This window comes from Rhinichthys klamathensis, unplaced genomic scaffold, assembly GCF_029890125.1.
Source record: "Rhinichthys klamathensis goyatoka isolate OS25496 unplaced genomic scaffold, OSU_Roscu_1.1 h1tg000127l_1, whole genome shotgun sequence".
In the NCBI taxonomy this organism is placed as follows: Eukaryota; Metazoa; Chordata; class Actinopteri; order Cypriniformes; family Leuciscidae; genus Rhinichthys; species Rhinichthys klamathensis.
This window is the reverse complement of record NW_026606664.1, coordinates 1558795-1581845: the sequence shown is the minus strand read 5'-3', so window position 1 is coordinate 1581845 and position 23051 is coordinate 1558795. Positions and strand designations below refer to the sequence as shown.

The following is a 23051-nucleotide window of genomic DNA, read 5'->3' as shown; positions in this document are numbered from 1 at the left end:
TATAATATTTAAATGCATTTGTATGTGTCTGTCAGGTACCAATAATTATTGAAATTCCTGAAAATAACTGAACATATAAAAAAAAGTCTCCGAAGAGACCAAAAGGACCATCCATCTAAATTTTTGCTTTCACAAGCAGATTGTGGAGATGAGATCCCCTGATAATTCCTCTTTTTTATTCTCCGCAGCCCGGGAGAGACGAGAGAAGCATCACCTGTTTCTATGGCCGCACTTGGGGAAATCAAGACTGAAGCAAACGGAGGGGAAAGTAAATCCTTAAAGTTCACGTCACCTGCGATGTAAAGCAAGATTACCAAGCTTATCTTCGCCTTTAAATCGAGTTGAGGAAAAGGTTAGATAGCCAGAAATCATGGACTGAAATAAGAGAGAAATGGGGAGTTTGTATAGCTAAAGCACTAGACAGCCAGATTGAGTACAAACACCTTTTGGCTGGAAAAGGGTCTCAATCTGGCTGGAACTGCTTTTTTTATTGCTTTAATAGTAAATTTGGGTCTGCAAAATACAGACCACATCCATCCACACATCATGCAGGACAAGGTTTGTTTCGTGTACAAACTCATTCTTCATCTTCCCCGAGTTTTTTGCTCCATCTATGATAATTATAATTGAAGTGCAACAAGCCTCACCTTAGGGAAATCATCGATTTCCTTCAGCCGTTTTTCGATTTGCAGACGACCCCCGTACCGAGTGACGCCATAGACCACAGTCATCACCGTCTGCTTCACCACCTTCCTGCTGATGAAGCCCTCCAGCACCTGTGCGATCTTCAATCCCTGCTCCGCATCCCGAGCCCTGAACTCTTCCACCTGTGAGACACGGGACAGCGCACTTTTCTGAGACCCCATAAATCAATGCACTTATTCATCATGTTTATGTTAGTGATGGATCACAATTGATGACTAGTTGAACAGTCATCAGACTACAGGCTAGTCGATTAGGTTAAACATTGTTATATTTTTGTATATATTTTCCAATATAAAATACATTATATTATAGTATTTTATATAATATATACAAATAGTTTATTATTAGTATTATTGTAAGATTTAAAATATATATTTTTTAAGTTTTTAATAATATATAAATAATCATAAGTATATATATATATAATTATTTATATTCTAAAATAAGATATAATTAAAATAAGATAAATAAAACAGAATTTTATATTATTTGATTATATTTGATAAATTGTGATATATAATATAATAACAATAATTTATTAGTATTATTTTTAATAATAATATATTTATTATAAATTATATACTATTATATAATATATATATAATATATATATATATATATTTTAAAATACAATAATAATAATAATAATAATAATAATAATAATAGAAAAAATAGAAATAAAACATTTTTTATTATAACATATTTATAATTATTGTGTGTGTGTGTGTGTGTGTGTGTGTGTGTGTATAACACAATTTATTATATTATTTTATTATATTTTATATAAAGTGTTATAATATAATACGATAATTTATCATTTTTTTATATTATATTTATTATAACACTGTATATTATTTTTTTATAAAAAATGTAAATATTATAATAAACATTATTTTATATATTGTAACAATATAAAAGTTTTTTTAGATTTGAAATATAAATCAAAATGTAAACATAATATATAGAAATGACATATTAAAATGTATTTTTATTAACATCTTTTAAAATACAATCAAAACAAATCATGAAATGAATGATTACTAATTTGTATTCATTATTTTCAACAATTGAATATAACTGAGGGGCAATTCAGAAATAAAAACAACGATAACAGAAATATCCCAGTTGTCCTTCACTTAAACTATAAATAGCTTAATCTGCATGGAGGGAGGAGCAGGTTCATTAATCACACATGAGGTGTAAAAGTTGTTGACGGTCTTATTGGGGCTCTTGAGAGCTTACGCTATCAAACAGAAGCTCTGATGCCGGCTGCTGAGGAACAATGAGGCTGTTTGGGCCAATCTCTGACTCAGCAGAGCTCATTGAGATGTCTGCAATGTACCCTTCAGCTAAGGTTGGTGCAACCCGATGTCTATGGCAAGAACGATACAACAGTGTATTCAAAGGGTACACTGTGTTCTCAAATATAGTCAAATCAATAGGTAGGTCAATATATCTCAGATAGTGTTCTCTAAAAAATACACAGTCTTCCCAGAAATGAAAAGAAAACTGGAGCTTTGAGACCATGTGTTGTGAGTTGTGGATGAGAAGCCGTTTAAGATGACTATTCAACTTAGACTGAAAGGGGCAGTAAGATGCACTGACGCCCCCTGGTGCCGCAGAATGACTGACCTGCTGAGCTACGCCACTGTAGACATCCTGAGGCAGTTCACAGGGCACGAGGTTCACTGAAGTAGCACCAATCACATCCCGCCCGAGGGCAGCATAGTGCTGGAGGCCGTTACATGAGCCATCCTGAGAGAGAGAGAGAGAGAGAGAGAGAGAGAGAGAGAGAGAGAGAGAGAGAGAGAGAGAGAGAGAGAGAGAGAGAGAGAGAGAGAGAGAGAGAGAGAGAGAGAGAGAGAGAGAGAGAGAGAGAGAGAGAGAGAGAGAGAGAGAGAGAGAGTGTAGTTAATGGAAGTAGTTTTACAATCTATAACGTATCCCTAAACAGCAATTAGGTGCAATAGTGACTTGTACTGGAATAGCAAAAGCTTGGTCTTCTTAATATATTTAAATTATAAAGTAACCACGCAGTACCTGATGTACAGGGTAACTGGAGACGAATTTGGTGTGGTCGGGTGAGCGCGAGGCATTTGCTATCTCCATACAGCAACCCAGTGCCTGCCACGGCTCATCTGCATTCATCCACCATTTGCGACCCTGCAAAATTAGAGCTGCGACTCTTTAGGGAGCAAGGAATGTGACAGTCATTTCAATAAAACATTCAGTATAATATTGCTCAGTCATAACTCCGAGCCTGCATTGTGATGCACTCAGATTTGGAAAAAAAAGATACCATGGAATCAATTATACAATGTATATGAGGTCGGTGTACTGCAGTGGTTCCCAAAATGTTGAGTTTTACCGTTCGTTAAATTCTGCCCCACCTTAAAATAACATTAAAACAGAGCATGTTTGTCACATCTAGTGAAAAAACAGTAAAATGGTAGTGCCGTAAAAGGTCAAATACATGACATCCAATCAAATGACCACATCTTTTGCGGTCAAAACTGACTGCATCCACACAAGCAGCGTCCATATGATAGGTTGCGTGCAGTCAGATTATGCTGCCTTAGTAAATCGGCGTTACATTACTGCTGTTCTCGACAATGTGCCTTTGTAAAAGTGGGGATTCAGCACTTTTTTAGTGTGAATGAACAAATATAGACACAGACTGTGCATAGAGATCGATTTAAGACTCAAACTCTCTTTGTTACAAAAACATTCCCTGAGTAAATTCTTCTTGTTTTTAATGTTGATCATATATTATATGAGCAAGAATGCCATTTTTCCCGAATATCTACACATTGCACATTTGACTTAAGCTGTATACAACAGTTCAACAAACAAAAAGGTAACACAGTATTGTCAATATTATTTGGTCTATTTTGCAACAAAATAATAGTTCCAACAAAAGCCACGACAGAACTGTTTCACGAACGAATAGGGAGAGTCGATGATTCAATGACCCTTTCATTAATACAGCCTTGCTTCGTCACTGAATGAATGAATGAACGAACGAACCCACGATTCAATGACTTAGTACCAACATCTCGACTAATCAATCTCGTCACTAATCGTACTTAAGTTAAACATAGACCCACCATCTAGTGAAATACTTTTCTAGAAGACTTATTTAAAAGTAATTTAAAAACATGTAGTCCTGCGACCCCTAGTACACTGGTACGGTAAGTGTGCGATTGAAATGCTTACGTCAAGAGGATGGTCTGCTGAGTCTAGGACGTCCTCCATGATGCTCTCAGCATACTCCAGTCTTCCAGCTAGTGAGCTACGCTTCTTCAACCCTGTGAGGTTCACCAGGTGGATCTTCAACCAGTCGAGGCCTTTGGGACCGAGAGGTCGTCCCTCGGCAAACACCAGCAAGGCCCTGGTCACGTCACTGCCAAGGTGGTTAAAGTAAGGCGGCTGGGGGTACGTACGACCTCGAAAGTCCATATTATGTGGAAACCAAAAGATCTCGTCCCTCATGTGGTTGGCGATTGACAGCTTATACAGCGCGTCCATTCGGAGGCTGTGCATCTCCGTCACCTTTTTCTTGGCTTTGACACCCTCCCGCTTCATGTAGGCCTTCTCAATCTGAGTGTAGGATGGGTCATGAGGGTTGAAGCGAGGAATCTCAGGCGCTTCCGACAGCGGGGGAGGGATGCTGAGCTTTTCGCTGCCTTTGTCGTTGAATATCGAGATGATGATGTCCAACAGGGGCTTGTTGATCTTCCAGGGACAGTTGCCCACCTGATTGAGGGAGTCCAGCACAGCATGGAGATCTTCATCTCGGCTCTTCTCCAGGAGAAGTTGGTGTTGGATGGCTCCATCGGTGGCACGCATCAGCTTGGTGGACATCAGCAGGTACGCGCCGCTCTTAGGGGACATCCAGGGCACGGGTGGACACAACATGGGCATGACGTAGGATTCAAATGTAAGTTTGGTTTCCATCGCAATCCTCTGGATTTGTGTCACAATAGGATGCGGTTTGATGAAGCCGATCTAATGGGGATGCCAAAGAGAGCAAATGAAAATCAAGACTTAACTTCAAGGCATGTCACAAAAAGGACATTAAACATGGACAATTAAATCCTTAAATGCCGTGACAGATCTACATTAATAAACATCTCTCGTCGCTAGCTCGCAGCAACCCTGTAATCCAACCTCAAATAAATCAGAGATGATTTATGAGTGCTGCTGGTAAAGTGTTTATGGTGCAAAACAGACGTAACTGTCTTTGACAGCTGGATAAACAACTTCTATTCAAAGAGAAAGAGAAAGTACACAATATATTCATATAAACAATTGCCGAAATCAAGCAAATTTTGAAATATGAATATACAATAAGGTTCAATTGACATGACCTGTTTGTAGGTTCATGTACAAACAAGTAACTTGTATAAACGAGTAACTTTTATGAACCAAATAATTGGTTCATAAAAGTCCGTTGCTTCGTGAATCGGACTGCACTGTTCATGCTGTGTGTTGTGGATTAACTAAAATTAAAGAACCAGAGTTATTTGCTTGTGAACTGAATTACATTTCACTGTAGGTTTTTGATTCACGAAAAAGAATTCCTCAAAAGAGTGATTTGTTTGTGCATCGAACTACAACGGTTGTAAAGGTATTTCACTGGTCTATGGGGCTGTTTAAACAACAACGTTTTCAACTAAAAACGTAAAAAACTTTATGAGTTTTAGCCGTTCATTTATATGGCAATGGCGCTTTGTGGGCCTGAAAACGCAAACTTTTGAAAATTGGTTTCAAAGTGAAAGTTTCAATACAAAAAAAGTGAAAATGGAGACTTCATGCATATGCGTATTACATGTTCAGTCTATAGACCTTATGTAGCCCCGCCCCTTTCCAGTGCAGCGCTCGTTGTGTTCCGTCTTCCAGTTTGTATTTCCAGAGCATGAAGAGAAGATCTTACGGATTTATGAATGAACCGTTCATTTAAAATCTTCCGGGTCTAACTGACATTTATTATGACATCAGCTTCAAACATTACAAAGCTCATGATAACTTTTGTGAACTCTACAGTAAAAAAATCCACTTCACCAGCTAATTACTCTTCGACAGCGATGCCATAGAAATATACAGATTTACCGCAAAAACGGAAGTTCAAAGACAATATTCTAAAGAAGCTGCGTGCTTGTTTCTCTGGCGCATAAGGTCTAGAGGCGCATAGTTTTTCTTTACAAAGTGACATCGCCAACTACTGGCCTGGCATGAATAATACAGCATATTTAATAATTATTGCGGTTCGTGTGAACAGGGAACGTTTTGACAACGTTGTTGCCTGTATGCGAAAAACGCAAAAGGAAAAATGCTTCTGCTTTTAGTACATTGTTGTCGTGTAAACGTACCCTAAATCTAAAAAAGAAAGAAGATCGTGGCATTTTAAATGTCTCAAAAATTAATGTGAATTCACTTGACTGCATTCATGCCACATGAATAATCCACAAACACGCTAAACTGAGAGCTCTTCCCTGCTGCACGGGCCATCTGCAAGCTCAGCGGAGAAACAGGGGTTAAGCTTCAGGTCTTTGAAGCCCACGGCGGAGGCCTCTGCCATGCCGAGAGCCGGGGCAGAAGCCTTGGGAATGAGATTCAAGACAAAAAAGGAAACTCTCCTGATCTTTTTCGGCTCTTCCTCCCCCTTTCTACAATCCCTCTGCGGTTAATCAACCGGGCAATTAAGGGGACAGTAAAAAAGAGATTAGTTTTGGCACAATCCATCTTCCTCCGCTGACCCGCGATCACTCGCACTGGAAAAAGGATTCCATAATTCATGAAAACATGCGTGTCTGTGAGAGGTTTCAGAGTGGGAATGGATGACTTTTAATGGACAGTCATTTGGATTCAAATGAAAGCTATCTGGCCATGAACAGCCTTCAGTATGACAGCAAAAACAAGCTCGCTTCCTATAGGATTGTGCATCATTTCAACTAGTATGACTTCCAGTCCAGCTGGTCTCTACCTCTTACCTTATGATTGCTGCGGAACGTGTACATGTGGTATAGGACGGGAATGAGCTTCTTCTCTTGAGCAGGATTGAGGATGTTGCTTCGGACTTTGAGCTCATGAACCATCAGGTCGACCAGGAAGCTGCCAAGCTGCACCATCAGGACCAGGGGCCAAGGGGTGTCGTCACTTAAAAGAGAGGGGCCGCTACACTTCTCCATCTCAAGACTCGTCCAACACTCCCGCGGCAGCATGCCGTTTGTCTACGATGAAACGGGAAGCATTATAATGAACAAGCAACTGGATATTTCATATGAAAGCAGACTGAAGGTGTCATATCCAGTGATGGGAATAACGGCATTACTTTTTCCAGTAACGAGTAATCTAATTGATTACTCTTCTCATCTTAATAACGTCGTTACCGTTACTGCCAAAAAATGCGGTGCGTTACTAAAACTGATGAAGCTGTTTTTTTTTTTTTATCAGACCAACTAGATCTCTGAGCGAGAGGCAAATACTTTTTTTACTGTTCTTCCTTGGTTAGTGGGCTGAGCACGAGACAAGCGCATAAATGCTGACGATTGGCTGAGGTAGAGTAAAATGTCATTGTAAGCCAATCAGAGGTAGAGTTGGGCGGGTGTTCGAAAGCACGCATAGTAGTGATGGGCATTCGGCTCTTTTGACTCGGCTCACTGAAAAGAGCCGGCTCTTTTGGCTCACAAACGCCTCTTTAAATGACTTTGACTATAATATTTAAATTTTTATTACATAATCATTTCATTTCTATAGGCTAAATTTGTAAAAATAGAGTCGGCTCTTCAGATATGCGAGCCAGCTCCTGACATTCACCTAAAAGAGACGGCTCTTAGAGTCAATCGGCTCATTCGCGAACGACCCATCAAAAGCTCATTCGCGAACGAGTCGATCCATCATCACTAACGGCTAACGCTCATGAATTGCGAACGACCCATCATAACGCATAGTCGGACAGGGTAGAGGTGGGGTCACATTTGAGCATTTAAAATGTAATTTTACTTGAAAGTAACGCAATAGTTACTTTCTTAAGTAACTAGTTACTTTTAAAATTTGTAACTGAGTAACTAATTTAGTTACTTTTTGGAAGAAGTAACTAGTAACTGTAACTAATTACTTTTTAAAAGTAACTTGCCCAACACTGGTATCTGGTCAACCAAAGCTTGTACCTTGGTGTCGTTCGCCAGGAGTTCAGCATATGAGCTGTAGATACTCCTGAGCTTCTCGATCATCTGACTGTGGATCTTCTGCCGGATGCAGTACAGATTGTGGACTCTATTTCCCATCTCTTCAGCCATGAAGAGCAAAGATTCACCACTGGGAGACAGTTTGTCTAAACTCTGAATGTGGAGAAAAATAACTTTAAAAGGTGCACAAAGTACATCTTTTCTCACTTCAAAAGAAACAAACAGTTATTCTGACTATGTTAAAACGCTTAAAAATAACTACAGTGGCCAAGAGATAGACATTTTTTCTACCTAAGGAAATTCAGCTCAAATTCATGAACTTTATATGTTTGATTAAGTTGGTACCTGAAGCATGATGTTCACATAATCCTGATCATCCAGGATACACAGGTATGGGTAAATGCAGGTATTCCAGGACCTCTGGCTGTTGTTAGATAATATCCGTTTCTTTTCCTTCAGTGCCTGGAGGAGAGCTTTCTCCCAGTGTTTCCTCTGTGTTGCTAGTAATTCTCTCTATAAAAATATAAATGTATTTTTCAATTTTTATTTCAGAGCTCAATTTGTGTGACAATATTAAAGACAATACATTCAGATCGAAATGTTGGAGAACTGGGCATTGTACAGACTTGCACAAGGGTTTGGAAACCAAATGCTGATTACAACTTGTGCACAACAAACAGGTAGACAAAAAAAAAAGAGATGCTTTTGACAAAAATTAAGCACATTAACTTGCATTAACCAATTCTCATTGTTGTAACAAAGAAAAATCAGTTAATTAAACATGTTTCTATCATGATATTACACTGTGCTAGCATGTTTCTAGCATGAATTCAACACAATGCTAACATGTTTAGCACGATTTAACATGTTTCTAGACATGATTTAGCACATTGCTATCATTTCTAACATGATTTGGCATGTTGCTAGCATGATTTAACATGACTTGCTAACATGATTTGAATATATTATAGTATCTATTTAATTTGTTTGGGGATCCCTGATATAATACAATATTTTTCTCCATTACAGTAACATACTGAGATTTTAGGGAGAGGATGCTAATTGTCATAAAAATAAAGTGTCTTTACGCTCCTAAAAAAAAAGGCTTTCTTATTATTATTTCATTACAGGCTTCATTACAGGCTTTTGGGGTGAAATGTATGGATGCTTGTTTCTGAATAAAACAGGTAATTGTGACTTTTTATCTCACAATTCTGACTTTTTTTTTTAGGAATCGACTTTATAACACACAATTACACGCTTATACCTCATAATTCTGAGACAAAAAAAAATTGTGAGGGAAAAAGTCAGAATTATGTGGGGGGAAAAAAGTGATTTCTTGATAGTTTTCATGATGTTCACTCAAAATCCCATTCACCTCTCATGCAGCCTGTGGCTTTAAAAAAATAAAATTTCATATAAATGTAGATGTGAGTTTTATGCACAACACAGATCGGGTTCAGTGGGCAGTTAGTGCCGCCCGGTTGAAAGTGGGTCATCTCTTTATCAAGGTGCTTTTTGGTTTCCCTGCAGACCGACAGAGAAGGCAGATATGATTCAGATCAGTTATGCTGACCCTCTGATGAAAGGGTGGCTCTCTCACAGGACTGGTGGAGAGACATTACAATGCATTTCTATTCCATTAAACCCAATTGCAAATGTTGCGGGACCACTGGGGACCTTTTTTGCGAAGGAACAGGCAGTGGAGCAAATGCCAGTGTAGAAAGATGCAGGAGTGTGGGAATATGGCTACTTTCAATGCATGAGCTGGAAGCTTTCACAAATGTCTGCGTTTAGCCAATGTATCATAGCTTAGGTGCAAATCTGGATCCTAAAAACAAAATTTGACGTGTTAACTATTGAAAGGAAATTCTGTGAGTCTCCACATGTGTACAAGATTTTGAAAGGCCTCTTTATGATAGTTTCCTATGTTTGAGGAATCCCACTGTGCTTATTTCAGTGAAACTAGTCATAGCAATATTAATTCTGGCACACAAACGGATATAAATAATTTGGTGTAGGGGAAAGTGGGGTAAGCTGTGCCACTTCTTAGGTATGCTGACCAAGAGAATTTATGTAAAAACTAATATTCCTAACAAGTCCAACTTAACCAGTATTAAGAGTAAGTTAATTCATTGGGGAATATGTGAAAACTATGTATATTTTAAATGAAAGAAACAACTTATGAACACATAATCCTACTCCAAAATACTTTGCTGATATTTTTTCCCCAAATTTTCATAAACCAGCCCAATTTTCCTCCCAATTTTTAATATTCAAAAATATCTCAATATAGTTACACCATTTTGTAACAAGGCAAAGAATACATACATAGTAGATGTACATCTTACCACGAAGCCAACACACTATTACCCCACAGCTATCAATTTGGGAATTTAAATAAAAGTTTTTATAATTTAAGCATAATTAAAAAAAAAACAGCTATATATTATGAGCTTGTTCTAAATATATGGTCATGGGACAAAAATAATGCATTTGCTAGACACAGCTTATAGACTGACACATCTGCCATAAATGCTTTAACAGAAACACCCTGCTTTTTCTAATCCAATCTTAAATAAAAATCAGACAGGTTGCGGTTTCGTACCATTTTGGCCATGTGATCGGTGACAGGCTTCAAGGCCTCTACGGAGTCAATAGTGGCAGTTGTGGCCTTCTCCATTGCCAGCTGAAGACTGAACCGGTCCTGCAGATCCTTAAGACTGAAGTCCAGTTTCGGATACGTGGCTCCTTCCCTCTGAAAAACACAAGATAGGAATCAAATTAGATAATAAATGCAATCAAATGCGCCTTGTTGCTTAGATTGAAAAAAGAAGGGTAATTATCTGAGATTCAAATATGGGTCAGAATATTCCCTTTTACTATCTTTCATTTAGTTTTATTAGTAACAATTTTATTAGTAAAGTAGTATGATGTTGAACTTTGATGTAAAATTGTAGTTTAACACATTTTAAATATAATTGTACCAAATTATCATGTTAAACAGAGTCCTACTATTAAGTTACTCACCTGATTGCATAATATTATAACTCAAGTAATGCTTAAGGCTTCCTGGCAGAACCAGTGAGTTTGGTGTATGTTATTTGTATGCAAAATCATAAAAGCGCAAGACGACCCGTTAAATAATGAGCGCCGAGAATCGCTCATCGCCAGAGGCTCAAGTTGAATATTACTGGCTCCTTATAACTGGATAAGAAGACTGAGAAGGTTTAAATCTCATTAGGACAACATAAAAAAACGATCATTCATTTGACTGCCAATTACAGAGACTATTTACTTCAACCTTTCACAGGCGGCACACTTTGTTATGAGGCCTGATCGAAAGAAACCATTGCACTTTATGGCCCAATTAAAGAACCAAACATCATTACGTTTAAGTGCACTTATTTTCGAAAGAACCAAGCAAACTAGCTAGCTAAAATAACCATGAGAATGTCAAACGCTGAATGTATTTATTCTGTCTCATAACTTCCACGTACGGCCAATTAAAATCCAGTGAGGTTGAACAGTCCCCCTCTCGGAGGTCTGGTCGTCAGCCAAATGTGCGGCTGCATAAAATACGAACTGTAAATACGGCATATATTATAGCAACAGCTTGCTAAGAGGTGCGGAGATCGTGTTAATGTGGGCTGTGCGTTGACATGTGCAGTCATTTATTATTCGAAGGGAGGCGTTGGCGGCTTTACACAGACAGCTGGGAATTATCGCCAAACACATCATGGAAGGGTTGGGACAGAACAGGTCGGCCGGTGCATTAATACTCGCGACGGCTAAATCTGTCCTCAATAGAGATCACATGGACGCCGGCCAAAGCAAGCACAAAGGTTGTGGAGGGATAAATCATGCCCACGGGGATGACTACTACAGCCCGGCCAGGCAGAACACGAGATGCAGTGTTGTGTATTTAGAGACGGTTTGGCTAAGGCCCATATTTTCACAAAGCCATATTTTCTCCCCTGACAGGGAGAATCATGTGTGGCGACCTCGGCGTTAGGGATGTGTCGTTCCAATCTTCAATGCTTCAATGAGGTTGTGCAGATAAAGGATGCAAGAAAGGGCATTTATGGCAACTCTGTGAGGAAACGCATCTCAATCTACCCCAAACCTAGTGCACACAACATGATTTTAAAATTTGGGGAATTATAAAAGGAGGTAAATGGGCAGTATTTGGTCACATTTAAACTTAATGGTGACTTTCGAAATTCCCTGTTTTTTTCCTCCTAAGGTGAAATATGTATGAATATTTTGCTTGCCATGACCTCAAATGATTGTCCGGTCAACATTGTCAATCGTTACCATAGTACTATGATGGATATTTTTACAGTCTGGATTAAGATCACACAGTTTTGTCTTTAAATAAAGTAAAAATCACAAAAAAAAAAAAAAAAAAAAAAACCTACAAAACAATAAACAAACAAAACACATGATCAAATAAAATAATATACAAAGCTAAACAAAACAAGCATTAACAAGAAAACTTCTGTTAGATTGTTTTGTACTTTTCGTGACAATAATCATAAATGGCTTTGGGGGAAAAAAAAAATAAAAAAAAAACAAGTAAAAAAAAAAAACGCAAAGCAAAACAAAACAAACATTACATAAATCCTGCACTATCTTAAAGGTGAACTATGCAGGTTTTTTACCTCAACCGAACAGCTTCGGAGTCATTGGAATGGTTATATTACTCTTTTCGGGTTGAATGGTGGTCGTTCCGCACCCCCCTATCGCATGTGAGCGGAAAAAACACACTTCCAACTTTGAGCAGGTTTACAAATATTCATATGGTAGTTAGCATTTTTTAAAGGGAAATTCAAATTACATTATAACATATGAAAATTTTACTTTTGTTAAAAAAACTGTGAGTCTGCACATGCGCATAACAAGTAAGTAGCAAATCTCGATGGGTAGCATGAATCGTCAGAACACCGGCGAGCCGCCGGCCGCAGCATCAGGAAGTGTCGCGTGATATCAGGTCTCGCGATGTAACGAATTGCTTTACGGCAAAAAAGATCTGATAAAATTCTGATAAAATAAGCACCAAACAGAAATAACCCGGCGCCGTATACATGTGGTGTTCGAGGCGCACATACAATACAGACTGCCGTTAAACAGGGCGCGCGCAGCTCTTAAAGGGGCCACACCTTATTTCAACTCGTTACAGCGTCCATCCTACTGAACAGGTACCGGTGTACAGTGGGAGGGGATCAGGCCGTGAGTGCGAGCCATCTCTGCGTGAGTGCTATTTACGACAGAACAAGTACTCCACAGCGACTCTAGGGGTCGCTGTTTGACAAAAAACGGAATTCCTGCATAGTGCACTTTTAACTTGCCAAAAGTAGGCCAATCGCAATTTATTCAAAAAACGCTTCGGTCCCATTTACTGACCTAGCTGGACTATTTTTACATTCATTGAAATAATTAGTATAGAAATATAAATTATAGTACAATATAAATTCTATTATAATTTACACAAGAAAGCTTCTGTTAGATTGTTTTGTATTTTTCATGACAACAATCAAACAATGGCTGTTAACATTTTTTTTAAAAAATGAACAAAACTAAATTAAACAAAGCAAAACGACACAAAAAGAAGAAAAAAAAACGACACAAAAAAACCCAAGCAACATATCTGAACGTATTTTGAGCCTGTTGGGCATCTCTGAAAAGTTGGTAACAGAGTTTCATTACTGATTTGTCCTGTGAGTTTCAGCATTTTCATCTCAGACCTTCACATGACCCAGTTCTTCTATACTTTCCAGGAAAGTTTCCATTGAAGGTGTTGTGCCGCGAAGTGTGGGTTACAAATGGGCTTATGTGCACCTGCGATTATAAATCAGTTGGGGGAAAAAGGGGGATGCCTGGGAATTGGTTGAGGGGCAGACTGGCCCAAAGACACCCTCAAGTGCGCCCAAAAATAGCGCGGGCATCTCTTTTCGAAGGAATTATATAGCAGATGACAGCTGACATAGTAGTGAAACTCGTCATTTTGACACACAAGACAAGTTCAGGCAGGTCTTTTAACGCTGACAGGTATATAGTCTTATGAAAAGCACCAGCTGTTTTATGGTACCAGCCTCCACTCCAACTCCATTTTAACAGTGCAATTAAACTGTTTTACAACCAGTTCACTAACAATGAACGAGGAAGGTTTAACACAAATGCTTGTATCTGTATATGACAAACTCTAACATAACTGAGAAAAGCCTCCAAAATGATTATACTTTTGTTCAGCAAGGAGACCAAAAGTGACAGAAAAGACTGTAAAAAGATTTATAATGTAACAAAATTTCAAATAAACTATGAACTTTCTGAACTGTTTTCAACATTGATGTTTCTTAAGCAGAAAATCATCATATTAAAATGATTTCTGAAGGATCATGTGACACTGAAGACTGGAGTAATGAAGCTTTGATCACAGGAATAAATGACATTTTAATTACATTTATTTGACCATTTTTTGATCAAATAAATGCAGCCATGGTGATCATAAAGAGCCTTCTTTCAAAATAAAATAAAATATCAGAATACAACCATAGATAAAAATAAAACAGTACCTCAGCATAAAATTGTTCCACCAATGACAGGGAACAGACAGGCTGATCTTTGGACACAAGAGGTTGGTATTCGGGTTGCACCAATCGGACGGCCCTCAGGACCATTTCTCTCTCATCCTTCTTAAACACACACTGGCTGAACACATCATCCACGGACAAGCCGTCCACCTCCATCTGCTGCAGACACCTGTGTGGACCAGAAGAGAGATGAATACAATAAAAAAAAAAATGAATTTCTGAATTTTTTTCATAGTTACTTTCCTATACCAGGTTAACATGGCCTTCAATGTCAAATCTCATCCTCTCACGTTCATTTCAACTGTGAATTTATCTCAGATGAAGCCATTTTCTCTCAAAAAATAGCTAAAATACACCTTGAAAAAAAATAACATTGATAATCCAAAGGATTAAGGGAAAGTCCTTATAATGAGAAAACTGGCCGCAGCACCTGTGCTCATAGCACCGAGACTGGCGGGGTGTTGGAGCGGAATATCAAATATTTGCATTGACACGGAGTGCCTTCGAACAGAACGTTCTGCTCCCTCTAGTAATGGGTGTTAGATAGGCCACTGCCACATGTCCCAAGAATTACAAGGCCGTGTTTATTTGAACAGAAAAAGTGTGAATAAAGTCAGAGCCCCACGCAGCTGGACTGCTCACTGTTGATGTAAAGCTATGTTCCTGTCGTGGACAGAATACTAATCAAAGCATGAGAATGAGAGTCTGTGCCAGAGAAAATAGGTAAGGAATATTTAATACTCGCTTAATGTTACTGTGCAGTCATGATGCAAAGCAATTATTACTAAAGTTAATTAATTACATTATTTATACACCATTGATTAGAAATCTTGCCCAAAACAGTCCATTACTAGTCTGGAAAACATGTGGTGAAGTGATATGGAAGTGTAATATGGTCAACAAATTTGCAAATACTTCACAGTCATGTGATATATTAAAATTAGGGAATATACAGTACTGTCCAAAAGTTTGGGTAAGATTTTTTTTTTCAAGAAATTAATACTTTTCTTTTTCAAGGACTATTTAAACAGAAATGCCGTTCTTATTGATCAAAGAATTCTGGAATAACTGTTTTCAGCATTGATAATAATAAGAAATGTTTCTTGAGCAACAAATCCGCATATTCGAATGATTTCTGAAGGATCATGTGACACTGAAGACATAATAGTGAAAATTCAGCTTTGCAATCACAGGAATAAATAAAGATTTTAATTTAATTTAAAATATATTAAAATAGAAAACAGTTGTTTTAAACTGTAATGCTATTTCACAATATTACTGTTTTTATTGTATTTTTGTTCAAATAAATGCAGGCTTGATCAGCATAAGAGATTTCTTTCAAAAACATTAAAAAAATATTTACAGATCCCAAACAGTAGTGTACATATTTTCAAAACTGACTAGTCTTTGAGTTGTCTGAACTAGTTGGTTGTGAACAATTAAACTATATAAATAAACTTACAAATATAATTAAATATATTAATAAAAATATAACTAAGGCTTTCAGAGCACCCATTGACTTCTATAGTAGGAAAAGAAATACTATGGAAGTCAATGGGTGCCGTGAACTGTCTGGTTTCCAACATTCTTTAAAATATATGTTTGTGTTCAACAGAAGAAAGAAACTCATACAGGTTTGGGAAAAACATGAGGGCGAGTAAATAATGACAATTTTCATTTTTAGCTGAACTATCCCTTTAACAAACAAGACATCTTCGAAAATGTGTAACACCCGTAGAAAATCACATCAATACATGGCCAAAGATGTTCAATTTCAGGTACGAACAGAATGATTTGAACTAAACCAAGAACTGAAAGACCAATCACAGCAGGCTATTTAAAGTCGACAGTAAACGTCTTGAGATCTATTGTTTCATGCAGTGAATCTATTACAATCTCTCAATTTACCTTAAAATCTCCAGCTATTGAAAACAACTAGTCATTGTTTGGTGGATAACTATCTGACCTTCATTCCACTGATTACAATTAAATAACAGCAAAAGCTGATGTTACTAGCACACAATGCACATCATACAGAAGTTACAGAACTGTAATCCCTTCAACAAACCAGGAACTACTTACTCGACTTTCTAAGGTGTTGGATAATGTTTATCAACCAATCAAAATCAAGAATTCAACAGAGCTGTGGTACTAGTTGTTTAATCACATTTATTCGTTAAGGTCTGCATCCGGCTGCGGTATTTTACATTACCATGAGGCTTCAGGACAGACCGGGTTATTCCTAAGGTTCGCCTGAGAAAAGCAGAGGCAGTTTCCAAAGCAACAGGCTCCTTTAGGAGTGAAACACACCGGCGATGAGTCATCAGTGCCCTCTAGTGGGCGAACACCGTGAAGATGAAGCCGTCGAGGGCGCGTGAGGCCTTGAGAAAGACATTCCTTTACCCTTTCCATCTTGTGCGTGACAGAGCAACAATCGCATCATTACCTCCTGAGGGTTGCATTCAATACTCTAGGAAATGTTAAACACTGAGCTGATGCAAATGCAATTAGGAGAGCCGGATAACTCTATCAGGGTAATTCTGAAGCATTCTTTTAACCGCCTGATCTCTTGCAGAGGACAAAGGAAGCTGATAAGTATAGAGGTGGGTGAGAGTTGACTTTACTTGGGATTTTTGGTGGAGAATTCAAAGTGCTTCTTTCATTGTGCCCATGGTTGCAGTGTGTGTGTTCACTACTCGCTCCTCCTAATGTGTGTTAATGGGTTAAAAATTTGTTTTTTTTTTATTGAAAAGTGCACAAAATATTGGTCCCATTTAATTGGTTGACAAACATATACACACACATAAATAAATAAAGTTAATCTTTAAAAACACTAATAATACTGCAAATCTCAAAATAAATGAGCAATTTTCATTCTATACATTACAGTATTATTATAGTATTTATTCATATTCTAAATTCTGAAGTTTTTGTAATTTATGTGATGTTGTCATTATTATTTTTATTATTTTATATTTGTTTCTAGTGTACAAACTGTATATTTGTATTTCAGCTTTAGAAATTTTAGTATTTCAACTTTAACTTTTCGTTTTATTTCAGCCTTTTCTCAATTAAAGAATTTAAAAAAGTTTCAGTCTTAGTTAACAACACTGGTACATTATAAATATGTGTATATATATATATATATATATATATATATATATATATATTATAATATTACATTATAATATTAATTCACTTGCCTTAATTCACTTGTAGCATTTAAAACAAATCACTTCAGTTTTTTACCATTTTGTTTTTAAATTAGTTAAATTTTAACATCTGCCATTTATCGATTATAACCCATAATGTTAAAATAATTTCCAGCCACAACAAGTTGAATGTTTATAAACTAAATGTTTATAAACCAAATCCAAACATATCCATATGTGGTGTGAATTCAGATTCAAATGCTCTCAGTGTGAACAGACAAATTTGTTTTGTGATTCATCAACATCATACGAAGTGCACAATATTGTGTGGCACTACATCCAAATTTGCTTCTTTTTTTTGCCAATTCCTCCTCCGTACAGCAAACTACGTGACACTCACTGTATAGTGACCGAGTCAGCGACTTTGGACGCATATGTGAATGCATAAAATGCCTCTCGCATATATCTTCTCATGCACCTTTTGAGGTCAATAAGTCCAAATTTTGAGTTTTCCATCCACACTGACAGCTCTTGACTTCACGATGGTGTTTGCATCACCTGATTTTGACTACAGTGTCCTTGCACACAAAACAACAGTGTGAACGGTTGATCCTAAGGATCGTGACTTGAAAGGAAACCACATTCACGTGTAAATAGGCAAGTTTGGATTGCAGGAAAGGATGCAACAACCGTGCCACATGAGAGCTGAAAGACAAATTGAAACTGTGGCGAGGAGAACAAAGAGAGACAGATGGATAGAAAATAGGCACCACTGGGGTTTGTAAAAAGAAGATTTCCACTGCACAACTGTGTTTGCCATCAGCTGACTGTGATCGATCACACAGCCAGCTGCCACAAGCCACCCTGCACCTGTCCTTCTGTTCGGTCACTGGGCGGCACCATATAGCCTCAGCAGTCACCGTTAGCACTTATAAATGCGGAGATACTCAGACGCACAGAAGCCTAATACAATCAATTGGATAACTTAAAACGGTTACAGTGTGGTAACACAAGCTGCTAAGGGAAAAACTGTCATTTGAACCTGATCGTTTTAAGACGTTTAGCAGATTAGCTCAAACATGAGGCTTAAAGGGATTTTTTCACAGATACGTCTAAATATACACTATACTAATATTTTGAAAAATGTTGCGACTGTTTTTGTCCATACAATGAAAACTCAATTGGGATATTTTGAAACTCTAGTATGAGACATTTTTCTAAATATCTTCATTTGTGTTCCATAGAAGAATGTAGAGCTGCACGATTCTGGATAAATTGAGAATCACGTTATTGAAATTGAGATTGCGATCTTTTAACGATTAATCGTTCAGCTCTAGAAGAATGACTTTATAATCGCATTAATTACTGATTAATGAATGAAATTGATCACAATTAACTGCATTTCTATCAATATTTTCTGAGAAAAACAAATATAGACAAGACATTTAGTACGAAATTGTGGCTGACAAGCATTGAATATTTAATAAAAAATAATCTAAACAAATGTTAAGGTCAACAATTATACTATACAAAATTGACAGCCCTAATTAATAAACCTATTTTAATATATGTGATGATAACATATACAATATAGAGGGGGGGTAAAGCCAAAACAACAGTTTTTTGATTTGGCCTCATTCTGTCAAGGAGCTCCCCATATAAATGCAAGAGAGAAGGTGTTCTGCTAAATCCTTCTGCCAGGAGACGAGCAGGGCACAAAACAAACAGATGACCAGAGAGAAAATGGCGGTCCACTGAGTTAATGCTCTTTAGATGAATGACCACAATTTGAATTTCTATTTTTGGACCTAGTCAAGGCAGGCTCAGAATAATCCTATAGTCCCATGGATGAATGAATCAGCTCATGGATGATGTATTCACCCAAAAAAAAAAAAAGAAGCATATATATGAGCGCCATTACGAATTTGCATGTTTATCAATTTAATTTGGATTCGTATAAGAGAACGAGGGAGTCTTTGTTATCCATGACTTATTGCACACTGCAACACTGACATCTAGAGACACCGTCTGGAACTGTCAATCAATTCAGCATTGCGGAACTCGAATTATTACTTTTGACATGATTATGTTATACTTTCTAAATGTTCTAAAATACTTTCCGGGTTATATTTAATCCTAAATTCTAATCCTAAAAAACTTGAATTACGTCATGGAAAAATTATATAGACTATGAAGCGAGTTTTAGTACCATACTACCATTATGAATTTTCTGCATTGCTTTGCTTATCATATCTTTTTTCCCCCCGATCAGGTTTTTGAGTAAAATATGACCATATCATGCTTTCGTGAGATAGTACTTGTGTGATGATAAACTGGCAGTGCACCATCTGTCAGATCCACCTATACATAGTTGTGATTGGAATACATTGAAGTTCGGCTTTTGGTAAGTGGTTACCTGGTAATGATCAATCTTTCACACGCAGACATGCGGCCCATGCACTCCAGAGCAGCACAGTAAGACTTGACATTGGCTTTCAGGCCTGCTTCTTCAATCAGAACAAACAAGCGACGAATGTGATTGATGGAACCCTGCAAAGCACAGTTAAAAAATTACTTAAAATAAAGTTTTTTAAAACATTTAAATGAAAAATCATAAAAATGTAAGACTGAACACACAAAATACAGAACAAATATTGTTAAAAAGGGATTTTTTTTAAAAATGTAATGACTAAAGGGAAAAACAGCGAAATACTTAAAAATTCTGAAAAATAATAAAATAATTTTTTTAATGCTGTGGAAAATTATTTAAAGAAAAATATAAGACTAAAGAGAAAAGAATCAGCAAAATATTGAACATTTATTTAAAAAAATTAAAATTATATAAATTCAAAATAAGGGGAAAAAACAAGCAATATATATATATACACAATGAAAAAGTACCACTCAAAAGTTTGGAATCAGTAAGATTATTATTATTATAAAAAATTATTCATATATTTCTCAATATTACTATATTCACTATATTTTTTCATCAAAAACGTTAATATGGTGCCGAAAGAGAGATGCACATGTGCATACATACTTTTTTGGCCCACATCCTCATTATGATGTTGTAGGCGCTGATAGACAGATGCGTGCGTTTGGATAACTGACGGTGATGACATAATAAATAGTTCTGAGCTCGAGCCACGTCGTCAATGAACACGCACGCCTCCAAGTAACAGCGAATTCTGAGCTGAGGATCACCATAGCGGTTTCCTTCCTTATCCTCCAGAAGCCTTTCAGGAGCAGTCAAGCTCTTCTGGTCTACATCCAGCTCCTCTTCCTTAACCAATTCATTACCTGTAACCACTGCTGGTTTCTCTTCAGTAGACATCACAGAAACTTCACTGCCGGAAGACTTCTGCAATCCTGGAAACCTGACGGCTAAACTTTCTGAGGTTCTCAAAACCTTCCGTTTCGCCTTTTTTTGCAAGGCATATTCTTTGCCTTTGGAGGATGTTGCGGTAGACGTAGTGGCTTCTATTTTAGTTTTCGTCATACTTCTCTTGCCTGTCGTGATTGTCTTTGAAGATGTACCAGGAACCATCGAACTGCCTTTGCTGCTTTTACCCGGAACTGACTTGTCGTGCATTTTATGTGAAGTTTGGTTTTTGGGTTTAATCCACTTTTCACGCTTGAGTTTCTCCATCCAGCGACTCGCGTTAGTTTTGAAACCTTCAGTTACACCCTTTTTAGCAGCTGGCCCACTTTTAAGCGTTTCTGCTTTTTCTCCTGGCAAGTTCTTTTGACTATTCCCAGGTGCTGTTTTCTTTAGTCTCTGCTGCATTTTGATGATTTGCACCTTTGCATGTTTGACGTCTACAACAACGTCAGATTGGAGCTGTTGGATTCTGGCCTCCAGAACTGTGGGGAAAAAAAGAGAGATAAATGAAGTGCACATGAGTATTATGAATCTTATATATAAAAATGCTTGTATTGGAGCTTCAATATTTTCCCATGAAGGTTTATTGTAAATATTGTAACCAATTAATAGCTATTATTGTATATTTAGTAATACATTTTAGTTTTAATATTTTATATTTATCTCAACTGCTTGATTTTTTATATAATAAAAAAATGTAAACTATATAACCGCACAGTTCTATATATACACACATACAGTAAACTCACATACAAGCAATACATATTATATAGCAAATCTTGGCTGAGTGATTTTCTATATCGGCACAAAATATAAACTATATTATCACCCAGTGATATAATTGAAGTAAGATATATAGTACATCCAACTTTAACCGCATACATAATGTATATCAAACTCACGCAAAGCAATATATACTGTAGCATATCGCTGCTGAGTAATTGTTTATATCACTGCAAAATGTAAACTATATTGTCACACATCTGATAAATGTAACTATAAGACATGGTGATATTAAGATATTAGAAATTTTAACTTCATGATTTTCTGTAAAGCTGTTTTGAAACAATGAGTACTGTGAAAAGAGCTATACAAATCAAACGGTCTTGAAATTAAAATTGAAATAAACATTTTATTTATTTTATTAATTAATATTTGAATGTGCAAAAAATAGCCAGCCAAAGATCATACACAGCCAATTTGGTATAAAATAAATAATAAAAAATTAAATTGTTCTCGTATAACACAAAGCTAATTCAACAGCTGCAAATCAATGATATTAGATATAACCATAAGGGGAAAAGATACCATACCATCCAACAACTGAGACTGTTCCCAGAATCTTTTCTTTCTATCTTCCTTCTTAGGGATGGCTGAATAGTGTCTTTGGTAAACTGTAGTCCATGTTTTGTCTGAGAAATGACAGAGAAAAACAGTGAAATAAAAAGTTTACAAACTCTACTGATTGTTTTTTGGTGCTGGAGCACAGACCGAGACATAAAACCTAATACAACAAAGACTCCATACAGACATATTACTGTAAGTCTAGATTAACGTTACATTTAAGACCAGAAATGTGCATCGCGTTACAAAATCACCTCATTTTATGAACTATGACAGACTTTGTTAGATGTCAAAGCCTCCTTGACATTGAGATATAAATGAGCATCTGAGATGTAAACAACTTGACTTTTTGCAAAGGACATTTTACCGTTAAATGTAAAATACACCTGATATTAAAGACATTACAGTTTAGTAAAATGACAGACTTAATGTGCTTTGAAGGACAAGACAAATGACAGCATGACAATAAGACAGTTTTCTCATTACCTTGAATTTGTCTCTCTCCATTACTCCGTATTCTAAGACACAAGCGGCAATAATCGCCATTTAGAAATCTTACAGCCCTGTCAACCGCAAAACTGCGAGATAAACCCGCTGAATAGGCACACAGTCTCAAAAGTGACATGTTGTCATAATAGTTTTGAAACACCGCATTATCCCGTGCAGAAGGCGGCCATTTTGT

At 37.0% G+C, this 23051-nt stretch overlaps 1 protein-coding gene across 1 annotated transcript in view; it reads right to left on the bottom strand.

Annotated features, from left to right (window-relative positions):
- Nucleotides 1–23051, bottom strand: part of polrmt (polymerase (RNA) mitochondrial (DNA directed)) — a 48375-nt gene extending 25324 nt beyond the window's left edge. The window contains exons 1-13 of the mRNA XM_056256433.1: nucleotides 22856–23051; nucleotides 22339–22437; nucleotides 20684–21507; nucleotides 20057–20190; nucleotides 14471–14657; nucleotides 10504–10653; nucleotides 8241–8408; nucleotides 7878–8048; nucleotides 6699–6938; nucleotides 3922–4713; nucleotides 2746–2868; nucleotides 2338–2460; nucleotides 648–827 (exon numbers count right to left, since the gene is read on the bottom strand). Of these exons, the coding sequence (XP_056112408.1) occupies nucleotides 648–827; nucleotides 2338–2460; nucleotides 2746–2868; nucleotides 3922–4713; nucleotides 6699–6938; nucleotides 7878–8048; nucleotides 8241–8408; nucleotides 10504–10653; nucleotides 14471–14657; nucleotides 20057–20190; nucleotides 20684–21507; nucleotides 22339–22437; nucleotides 22856–22994 (3330 nt within the window). The 5' untranslated portion in view covers nucleotides 22995–23051. The remainder of the gene's footprint in view (nucleotides 1–647; nucleotides 828–2337; nucleotides 2461–2745; nucleotides 2869–3921; nucleotides 4714–6698; nucleotides 6939–7877; nucleotides 8049–8240; nucleotides 8409–10503; nucleotides 10654–14470; nucleotides 14658–20056; nucleotides 20191–20683; nucleotides 21508–22338; nucleotides 22438–22855) is intronic.